Genomic DNA, 11,672 nt, shown 5'->3' on the forward strand with positions numbered 1-11,672 from the left:
GTTTTGTGCAGCCTGTGAAATTATTACATTTAAAAAATAATAATTGAAAAAATCAGATGAGGAGTAATATTTTGTAACAGTTGAAAATGACATGGAGTCAAATTTCAGTGTCCGCGAGCAAGGTTTTAAAATTGGAACACCGCCGTGCTCATGTATTTACATATTATCTGCAGCTGCTTTAATTCTACAAAGACAGAACTGATTAGTTGCGCCAGAGACTGGATGGCCCACAAAGCATCAGAAAAAACTGGCAGCCCCCGTTGTGTAGTACCAAGGTGTGGGAGGAGCAAGGGGCAGGCATCTCTTCAGCGATTTATAAGAGGTAATGAGTTTATATAATAGTTTTTAAGAATATGATGCAAGACATTAGAGAAAGTAGTACAGAAGCAAAACCATGAGCCTCTGTAGAAATGGTAGTCAAAGAGTGGCAGCTTTTAATGTGCTTATTCTTCTAATCAAGTTAACGCTGAGGCTGGACCCCCTCCCCAGTTCCTTCCCCAGACTTGCTTCCCCTATTGTTAAGATTTGGCTAATCTTCAGATGCATCTGTGTCTTCTAATAAGAACCCTTTGGATAAGATTTTTCACTTAAGGAGGGCCATAAACCTTCAGTGAAAACACTTACTGAGGCTTCCTTTGGACCTGGGAAAAGCAAGTGAAATGCTAACATATCTGAAATTCAAACTGGTTGTCAACCATCAATTATAATAGAATGATTGGAGAGATGAGCGTAATTAGAGATAAAAATAGCATTGTGTCTGGAACTCAAATATATTTGTTAATTGGACTTCTTTGCTATGAACCTCATTCAAGCCTGGTCATTTTGAGAGCAAATATTTTTATGGGTTCTTTTCTCATAATGCTGTTCGTTTGATTTTTACTTTTCTTTTCAATGTAAAGTGTAACCAGTTATAATCTTAATATTTAATCCAATAGAAAATATGCTAACTGAGAAAAAATTTATACCTACTGCTATTTTATTAGAGTTTGGATTATCATTAATGGTCACATTAAATATTGAAATAAAAAAACTCCAATAACATTACTTGGGGTCGAGAGCTTTTATTCATTTTGTTTCTATTAGAAGAATGCTTTATTCACCAGTTTCGTGTTTTGTTTTTTGCTTCACTCAGTTCAAAATATTCAAAAATATTCTTTCAAACAAAATTCAAGTAACTACCACCAATAACTGGTAATTAATAAATATAGTCTCTTATTGGCCTGTGCATAAACAATCCAGTGGTTAATATTTCAAAGTCATGCAGTGTATTCAAGTTAAATATGTGGCACTCTAGTTCATTAACAACGTCAAGCATCCCGAAACAATGATCAAGATGACTACAAAGAATCTGAGTAGCACGATCCCCTACTCATCTTTGGAAGCTGTTTTAACTGTTTCAGACAGTGGGATGATCTGGCAGTAATGTCGCCATTTGAAGGAACATGCTAGCAGCCTAAAAGAATGAAACTAAGTACTCAGAGAATGTGGCTTAAGCATCTCTGGATGCTCCCACCATTTCAAGTAAATAAACGATCAGTAGTCAAGAAAAAAAAAATATATATATATATATATTTAAATTCCAAGATGTGCATTAGCTCTGAGGTTCGATTTATTTTCTCTTTATTTCCAGGCTACTGGTCACTTTTCCAATGAACTTAGACCCACTCCTATGTACATGCATGTTTATCAAGCCTTCAATCAACTCTTTCTTCTTTAGGGAAGGGATTCTTGGTTGCTGAGGATATACACCTGAAAGTAGAGAAAAGCAACTCGTCATTAGGTCACCAAATTATTTTCAGGCTAATTAAGTATCAATGACTTGGTTTTTAAAAGAATGTTTGCTGTTTCTGCCACTCGGCTATTAATATTCTGTATAGATTTTTTGCAGAGGTGTATTTGAAATTTTTATTTATGCAAAACTTTGTGTCCTATGAAGTTTAATTATATAATATGAATTAAGTAGATTATAATAAATACATTTCCTATTTGATTAATATGTATTAAAATATATTTTTCTGACTAAAAAAGTAAAAAATGGTCATCATATCATTTTAATATAAAAATATAAAGAAAAATGTTTAAACCACCCATAATATAATCTTCCAGAGAGAACCATAGTTTTACACATACATACTTTATACCATAATTTAGTTTACCATTACCCTATTATGGGACATTTAGATTATTTCCAATTTTCTGTTGCTATAAATAATATTGCAGTGAAGAGCCTTATACTGCAAAGTTGGTTACAGCTCTGAATGATTCTTTAGAATAGATTTCTAGATTGGTAATTTCTGAATATGTTGCTTACAAAATTTCTCAGAGTGAGTAAAGTAGAAAATCAAGCATTTGTGAATCTAACTTATATTTCTGAAGCATTGTTTTCTCTTCTGCTTAATGTTTAAAAAATAAGCATTATGAACATTTGCCAGCTAGTTATACACTGACTGCAAACATCATCAAATTATAAATCTAAATTTTAACTTTCACGTCACGGAGGAAAGCAAAGACTCACAATTTTTCTAGACCGTCCAAGCTGCCAGGTTCAGGCAGGTAAGTTTTTCTGTTCCTCTCAGGGGCAGAGCAAGATTTGTTGAAGGAAGAGATCATCATTTTTGACACAAACAAGGATATACTTCAAAATCCTTTCATTTGTATTAAAGTCTTTACTAACCCTTGTGTTAACCTCAACTCTGTTATTTTCTATCTGGGAGATATTATCAGCCTACTCTTTTCCTAAATCAATTTCTCTCTCTTTCTCTCTCTCTCTCTCTCTCTCTCTCTGCCTTCACAGAATCCATCATAATTTAGTAGTGAAGCCTGGGTATATCCTCTTCAGCCTTCTGACCATTTTGGCACTCAGTTGTTAGCTTGTATCTCTCTAGACAAAATAACAATGCTCTTTTGAGTCTTCTCAAACGATGATATTTTTGGCCCTCAGAATTTTTGGAATTCTCATTTCTGGATCACCTCTGTTTCTGCTTATTAAAGTTATAAACCACCACAATGTCTAGGTCATCACTCAGCTCGGTAAGCTCTCCTTGGAGTAAGGCTCTTCCAGATTCTTTCTGTAGTTAAATCCACGCTTTTCATACATTTATTGTTTATAGAATCACAGAACTTCAGAACACAGAATGTGAAGAGACTTTAAGGGCCTTCTAATTCTTCCCATATCCCTCGTTTTCAGATGAAGAAACTGAGAGCTAAATAAGTCAATTAACTTGACCAAGGTTACGTAGCTATTTGATATCTCTTGTTTACATAGTTGCTGACTCAATATTAACAAATATATTAACATACAAAGTTATATAGGAGTTTTGTGTTTTTTATAAGGCGTGATTCATTGCAACATTTCTCAAGTGAATTTAAACTATTTAACTTGAAGACATCAAAATAGCAAGAACCTTTCCAGGTATTATGTAGACACTTATTTTAGTGTTTCTCTTCTGCTCTGATGATGTGATTTCCCTGAGAACTATGGAGACAAACACCTGTTCACCCTCACCCCCATCCCAACCTAGTAGAATATTAATTCCCCAGGGACAAAAGGAAAAATTAGTGAAGAATCTGTGCAGGTACATCCAGAGCCCAGTTGAGCCACTAGAGATTTAATCAAGCCTCTTGAGATGATATCTCGATGTTCCTGAAACTAACTTTCAGACAGGGTGTCTTCTTGACCCAAGACCCTCTTTGACTGATTATACAATACAAATGGAAAGTCTTATTTCCTGGTCTGCAACAATTATGTCAAACATTAAAATAACTTCAATAAAGTGAAATGTTTACCCCTAATATTTGCAAAGCAACTCCTAGTAAAGTTTGCAGACCAGCTGGGTCAATAGCAACTCTGTAGCAAGATGAAGGAAGTGACTTCCAAAGCTGAAGACAAATCTACTTTTTTTTTTTGAAAAAAGAAGATAGAAATGCCTTGTTGAAGTATGCTCAGAAAATTACATGTAGTCTCAGACTATTATAGTAGCCTGTTGCAAGCAAGCAAACTGAAAGCTGTTTTTGAGATTATATATATATGTAATTTTAATATACAATTAAATTATATAATTTAATTAATTATACTATATAATTATAGATAATTATTTTCCGGTTAAGTTGAACACAAACATTATTTTCATTTATTCTATAGATACTTAAAGTGCAAAGTGAGTGCAAAATACAAAGCAAGAAATAGTGGTAGTAATTTGAGTACCACTGTTAAGTAGAGTAAGAATGGAAAAAAAAAAAAAAAGAATGGAAAAAAGAGCCTACAGTGCAGATGAAGAAAATATACAGTCCTTACTGATGCTGATGCCTGGGAAGCCTCTGTTCAAAATATTTTTAAAATATTGGTAACCAACATTTAAAGATAATCATTTTGTATTTCTGCTTTAGTAGCTAAACTGCTAAAAGAATATTTCCTCTAAAAAATGAAATTGGTTTAAGTGACAATAACACTTGCCAAATTAATAAATTTATCTATAAATAATTGCAGTGGATTATCTGGCTTTATGGATCAGCTAATAATATTTTTTGTTACTGAGGTTAAAGCAAACCAGATATTTAAAGGTTCTACAATATCTTGGGAAAAGATTGATCTATAACTATTACTGTTAATTGCTATTTTAATAGATGTTTTACAGGAACATATAACAGTTCTCACAATCAAATGTACAATTGCAAAAATTATTTATGCTTCAGTTTTCCACTAGTGCATAAATAGTTACTACCACCCAAACAGCCCTTGCTGCAAGCTTTGGAAGCACATTGGTTGAAACAACACCAAAAAAGGAACACAAACAGTATGAATAAGGCTGTTATTCTCAGCTTACAGTGATTTATTCACCCTCCTTCTAATTCTATAAAGGATATTCTAGTGCCCCTGGAGAAGACTGCATTTGAATACCATATTTACTTCAGTGAAAAATCTCTAAATTTGTAGGAAGTTCCAGATTTCTAAAAATTAATTACTCAGCTTGCTGGAAGTTAATTACTTATTTGCAATTTGTTCCAGAAAACAAGGAAGAGTGAATTTGCAAGCCAGCTGATTTTTCTACCATTTATCCATCAGCTAAGTAAGTACATCTCAAGGAGTCCTTCCCATTTACATGAAAGCAATTAGTTTTTGTTTCTGTTTTTGTTTTCCTATTTAAAAGGGGCAAGAGCCTTCCCCAGGCTTATATTCAAATCTTCCCAATTCCATAGCAAGTGAACACAGGTTATGACTACCAATGTTCAGCCTTACTGAAAAAAGTAATATTAATTTGGGGGCATCCCTTTATACCTTGATATTGTATTTTAGGGATCATGTCTTTTCCTACTTGTCTTTCTGATTCTTCTTTGCTGCTGTTGAAGTATGAAGATGAGGACAATATGTTGATAAAAACAGCTACTGCAAATTACAAAAGGAAGTGCTATCTATCTTCCTATCACTTGCGTACTCTTTGGGCTCACCCCTGAGGAGGCTATGTGTGGCAATGGATTGCCCTAAAGCCACTTCCCTCTTCCTCACAATTCAGCACATTCACACTTGATTGATCCTTTCAAAAGACATGGGACCTGGGGTTGACCACCTTTTTTTCTCCCTGCGTGCTGTGGAGGCACTGCTGAGATCTTCTCTTCCTCTCCAGCCAATTGCCTCCTTCCTAAGCCATGGTTTCTGGAGAGGACACAGTCCACATAGATGTCCCAGAAGAGTTGGGCCAGATCCCAAAACAATGCCCCATGCTGCAAGTTCTCAGATGACTTCAGGTAGATCATAAAATCCCAGAAACCTGAAACAGTGTTGGAAATTTGAGGCTTCCACATTTCTAGGAGGAGAACCGAGGAAGATTCCCAGCACTGAGGATCAGCTTGGTTAAGAGCCAGCAGATCTGTCTGGCTGTGACAGAAGAAAGGAGACACACAGCATATTCCCACAATGAGCAGGGAGCAGGTGAGACTCAAGTGGCGGTAGATCCCTCCTCTGTTCCCAGGATTGGCCATGGCCTTGAAACTGTGCAAGATGGAAATATTTCATATGAGTTCCTGCTTGTGCTCCACTCAGTAAAGAAAATAATTATGCCTTTAAGAACCTTGGTGCCAGCAAAGGAAACATACCATCATCTCTGGGAAAAGTCTTATCCTACCTCCCATCTCACAAGCCCCATTCTATATAAAATGATGCACTGTCAGGCCAGGTAGTACAAAACCAAGATGCTTAGATTAAGAAAGATTTATTCCTAAGATGTGCTCTTTTGTAAGATAAATAAGCAAATTTGTTTTTCCCTAGTACAAAGAAATATAGTTTAAAAGAGTATTAAGTGAAATTTTTCCGTCTTGCTACATGGCTTTTATTATTCTATAATTGCATAATTTAGCCTAGCTATCCTAAACCAGGACTCCCATGCAATTAAGAATTTGAACATATTTTACCCTTGGATGCTTTCCTATTATGGTTCCTTTTATTATTAAAAAAGGCATAAGAAATGTAAAATGTTATAAATAAAAATAAACACAAGATAGTGTGATAAACGTATGGGAACCAAGGTATATTCAACCCATTAGAGTAGAATTAATAAACATTTTACAAACACCTGAAATGTTCTGCAATTCTGACATAATTTTCATAAAGTTGATCTTTTCTCATTTTCCTCATCTTGCTATAAATCTCAAGAATTTTAACAAAAATTATTTGCCTCTCATTCAGCTTTTCTGGCTTTCACAGCTGGTTACAATAAAACCAAGACATCCATATACACTTTGAAATTATTATGTTACACTTCAGACAAGTCCAATGAGAAATGATGTACTTAAAATAATAATAAACCGGGATTCCCTAGTGGCGCAGTGGTTGAGAGTCTGCCTGCCAATGCAGGGGACACGGGTTCGTGCCCCGGCCAATGCAGGGGACGCGGGTTCGTGCCCCGGTCCGGGAAGATCCCACATGCCGCGGAGCTGCTGGGCCCGTGAGCCATGGCCGCTGAGTCTGCGCGTCCGGCGCCTGTGCTCCGCAACGGGAGAGGCCACAACAGTGAGAGGCCGGCGTACCGCAAAAAAAAAAATAATAAAAACAAACCAATTTTTTTCCCAGGAAAAAAGGTTTACCTGAATCTTCACAAATGTATATGATATACAAAATGTATATTAAACTTAAACAACTCTAGTGTAAAGAAAAAGCAGGAGGGCATATACAGCTGACTTTCAGTTTTATATTTCCAAATCTTTTAGATGTTAGTATCATGAAGGCAAGCATGGCACAGCTCATGGGAATTCTCATGAGAATATGTCTATATTGGAAACATTTCATGAAAACACCATGAGATGGAATCTTTCTCTTCTGTACAGCAGCAAAACATATTGAGTCTCCCTTAAACCGGTATTTCAGAAACTGTCTTTGAACAGGCACATTCCTGAAGAGGCATGTTGAGATACAAAATTATTCAAAAATATTTCCTCTATATTTCAGATTATTTACACAGGATACCTACCTGAACAAAATCAAATTTAATATGTCCTCTTCTGAACTAAAATATCAAAGTCGAGGGGCCTCAAAAGTTTTTTCTTAGGGGACAAGTTGAAGCTGTCAGTGCTAAGTTTATTAGAAGAGCAGGGGCGGGATACTGTCCAGGGTGCTGAAGTTGGCGAGTCCGGGACTCGCTGCCCGCTCGCGCCGCAGCGCTCACATTGGCTCCGTCAGGATCCCTCCCCTTCCGAGAGTCTTCCCCAAGCCTGGAAGTTCCTCAGCCCTGGGATCCTGCGTGTGTCCTGCCACAAGCCCCGCGCTGTGCTCCCTACGTCTCGATCCCGCACCTGGTTCCACCACCTCTCCCTCCTCATGGCGGAGCTGCCTGGGACACCCTGTGTCCTTCGTGCCCCATTAGCCTCCTTACTCCGAGGCTTGACTCCCAGGTCACAGAAGCGAGCCCCTCCGCACTTACCTGCGCAGCCCTTTCTGGATTCCTTGGAGTGCGTGGAGAGAAAATGTCCAGACTGCTCCCTGAGCAAGCGGCGGTCCCCACCTTCAGCGTCCTGAAGGTTACGGTGCCTCTTCTTAAGCAGTGGGAGTGCTCGGCGCCTCTTCAAGTCTACGTCAAAACGCCGGGAAACGGCCGCCACCTCTCGCCCCCAAGTCCATCTCCTGCACCCTCCTCTTCCCTCCCTCCCCTGAAGATTTCGTTTCGGAAAACAAGGAGGCTTAGCCGCACACACCTCATTGACACTGACCCCTACCTCCCCCTCCACGAGCGGAACTGAACCTTTTGTGTGGTTGGCTTCCCGGTCCTACGTTGGGAGGCGTGACACTGCTGGCGGGAACTGGAAAGTTGGGGCCCAGTCCCTCGCCCTTCAAGGAGCAAGTGGGGCTCCCTAGATCTCTACTCTCCAGACGTTCCTTGTTTGAGAGTAAAGTGATAGCAGGGAAGACTCAGGACTCCTAGGGTCGGAGAATGCACGTGGGTGCCCTCACAGCGGTCAGTAAGGAAATTAAGGTGCATCCCAGTGACATCCTCGGTATGAATTTCTCCTGCCTGCCTGTGGTCCAGGGCTCCAAAAAGAAACACACCCTTGAGGCAAGAACTCAGGTAGGGACAAGGCACCACTGGAAGCTCCCCTTGACTGGGGACAGGAGACCCCATTATCTCCAGGCTCTGTGGCTTGGATCACCCCAGGAGCCCGAGCTGCTGCTAGTATTGCTTGAGTCAGCCCACTGCTCAAGATTTCACAGAGGGGTTCCTGCTTTCCAAGAAGAGGAGACGTCTGGGATTCTCTTTGGTTCTCAACTCAAAGCTAGTTAATATCCTAGTCAGTCCTGTCACCTTTTAGGGGCTCTGCTGAGAATTAGGGCCCACCCTAACTGAAATACACCCAGACCAAGAGCCTGAGGCAAAAGTCTTACCTTTGCCACGGTTTCCAGGTTTTGTCCCCTCACCTCAAAACCCTTGAAGCATCCTGAAAACCACTGGTAGTCTCCACTAACCGAAGGCTTTTGTGCCAGCTCAGTAGTATCCATGGTTACCTTCCAGAGGGGCACAGGGAGGAACCCAGGCTTATAGCAAGGTTTACCAAAGACACAAGGAACATTCCCTCTACCCAAGTGGTAGGAAGAGATCTCAAGAGGATTCCTAGGGGTTCTGGGCTTTTTCTCTTCCTCTGAAATCAGTTTCTCAATCTGTGAACTGAACATACTAATGTCTGCTTCTATTTATCTTCTGAGGAAGTGGGAAAAGATCATAAATGAGGGCTTCAACTTGCTTCCTGAACTTCAAGGAGCTCTCAGCTTCTTGGAGAAGATAATTACAGAAGCATAGTGTGTGAGCACAAGGGATAGAGATTGGTGTGGGAGAACCCTGAGAAAGAAAAAGGGGAAGGAGGGGGCAGAGACAGTGTGTTTGAGGAGGTGACTGGTGACCTTCTTGAAGAAAAAGTTATACAGCTTTCCTGGAGCCATGGTGCGGGGGTGGGGGAGTGGTGGATGGTCTCCTTCAGGCAGGGAAGTTAGCATGATCAAAGGCAGGGAAGGAGCAGTCCTGCGCTTCTGGGGAAAAACGTCAAGTGATAGGAAGAAGGGAAGTCAAGGGAAGGAGTGCAGAGAGAGAAAGGAGAACAGAGGTAAAGATGTGGGGATTTAATTCTGGTTTTAGACATGTTGAAAGTTACACTACCCTTGAAAATATTGGTATATGAATATGCAGTGCTTACTTTATTTTCAAGTGCCTGTGTGTCAGGCACTATTCTAGATGCTGTGCACACAGAAGGAATAAAACAAATTCCCTGTACTTGTGGAGCTTATACTGTAGTGGGGGTGGGAGAAGAAAATTTATATTTTAATTTAAAAATTATATATGGATAATGATTTGTGTTTCCAGTTTCTGGGTTAAATGATGAGTTTACAGCTGTGTATCAAAAACAAACACACAACTAGTTAATTAAATAAACAAATAGTGTGATGAGTCAATAATGAGTGTTTATAATTCTGAAGCTTGAGGAAAAGTATGTGTAATGTGTCAGTTATGGTAAGAAAAAAACAAAGGATCACCAAGAAAAAGTAAAGTGGGACTAGGAAAGGATAATGGGGGAAGAGCTTTTTATATGGAATATTGAGAAGTCCTTCCTGAGGAAGAGATATTTAAGTAAAGATTTATTAATGTGAAAGAGTGAGTCGTGCATATGTATGTGAGAGAATGCTCCAGGTAGAGCATAGGGGAAGCATAATTGCCTTGGAACATACGTGGTGTGATAAGAGTGTTTTCTGGGTATTGTGGTAGGAGATAAGGTCAGAAAGGTGGTCAGAAAGCCACTCTGGTTGCTCAGTAGAACACAGACTAGAGGGGAGCAAAGGCAGAGGCAGGGAGTCCAGTTAGGAGCTCCTGTAATAATCCAGATGAGATGTAATAGTGGCTTAGATAAGGGTAGTAGCAGTACAGTTGGTGAAAGTGATCAGATTCTGAATATATTTTGATGGTAGAAAGGACAGGATTTATTGATAGACTGGGTGTATTATGCAAGAAAAAGAGAAAAATTCAAGATTACTTCAAGTTTTGGGGGCTAGGCAAATGGAGGTTTGGAACCATCAGCTGAGAGAGGAAAAATAGTTTGAGGAATAGGTTTGGGAAAGGGAACTCAAGAATATGCTTTTCTACAAGGATATATTGTACAGTGTAGAGAATATAGCCAATATTTTATAATAACTTCAAACAGACTAAAATCGATAAAATTTTGAATCACCGTGTTGTACACCTGAAACTAATAAAGAAAAGAATTTGCTTTTCAAGACGTTAAGTTTGAGATGACTGACATCCAAATGGAGAAGCTGAATAGTCAAGGAAGAAGAGGGAACTAAAGATAAACACACACATAGCGCTCAAGAAAGAAGTCTAAATTCAGGATTTTGTCAACCTGTGGGCAATAGTACAAAACCTCATAGGGAAGTATGTAAAGTGGGTACAATAGTAACCTAAGGATAGAATCTGGGAAATGTCAATATCTAAATGATTAAAAAGTAGAGTTAAGAGGAACCAGGAGAATGTGGTGCCTTGGAAACCAATGAGATAAAGATTTTCACAGAGGGAAGAAATAAACCACCGCACACAGATTCAAAAAAGGGAGTCCATAAAATGAAGACAAAGAATTTTCCATTGGCTCTAAAAAATAGTACGTCACCAAATTTCTTATTAAGAACAATTTTTACTGAGTGTTGGGGGAGAAATGGTGAGCTGAGGCAGAAATGGAAAGCAAGGAAAGGCAGACAGCCCCTGAGAAACACTTTCTATGAAGTTTAGAAAAGAAGAGGGAGAAGAATTGGAACAGGAGGTTAGGGGTTGGGTCTTTGTTATGTTTACAAGCTGAGGGAGAGAAACCAACAGACAGGGAGGAGTTTAAATTCAAGATAGAAGGATAACTAACAATCTCAGAAGACACAGAAGCAATAGGGATAAGGGAATAAGGAAGAATCAGCATTACACAGAAGGGATAGCTTTGCTCTCTGAACAGGGAGAAAGAAAGGCCCCCTCTGGATATGGATACATCTGTGTATGGTATGTTGGATGGAGAGCAGGAGTTGAGAGAGATGGTGACCAATGGTCTCAATTTCTTAATGAACTAAGGTCCGTAGTCATTCACAAAAAGTGAATGAGAGGAGGTATTAAGTAAGGAATTGAAGGAGAGTGAAAAGGCTTTGAATAATCTTTGAAAAGAAGAGAAAG

The 11,672-nt window shown here is 39.1% G+C and overlaps 1 protein-coding gene across 1 annotated transcript; it reads right to left on the reverse strand.

Annotated features, from left to right (window-relative positions):
- Window positions 1-1,609: 1,609 nt before the first annotated feature.
- FAM237A (family with sequence similarity 237 member A) lies at window positions 1,610-5,976 on the reverse strand. Its single transcript, XM_060015582.1, has 2 exons — window positions 5,565-5,976; window positions 1,610-1,749 (listed from the first exon to the last, which is right to left on the reverse strand). The coding sequence occupies exons 1-2, from the start codon at window positions 5,974-5,976 to the stop codon at window positions 1,610-1,612; spliced, it is 552 nt and encodes a 183-aa protein (XP_059871565.1).
- Between the last annotated feature and the right edge of the window lie 5,696 nt (window positions 5,977-11,672).

The sequence above is a fragment of the Delphinus delphis genome, chromosome 7, assembly GCF_949987515.2.
Source record: "Delphinus delphis chromosome 7, mDelDel1.2, whole genome shotgun sequence".
In the NCBI taxonomy this organism is placed as follows: Eukaryota; Metazoa; Chordata; class Mammalia; order Artiodactyla; family Delphinidae; genus Delphinus; species Delphinus delphis.

What these genes read in the sequence shown, in the direction of transcription:
- FAM237A (XM_060015582.1), bottom strand. Translation starts at nt 5,976, where the DNA reads ATGGCCAATCCTGGGAACAGAGGAGGGATCTACCGCCACTTGAGTCTC. An exon ending in GCACGCAGGGAGAAAAAAAG is followed by an intron (nt 1,750 to 5,564) that starts GTGGTCAACCCC and finishes CTCTACTTTCAG; the next exon opens with GTGTATATCCTCAGCAACCA.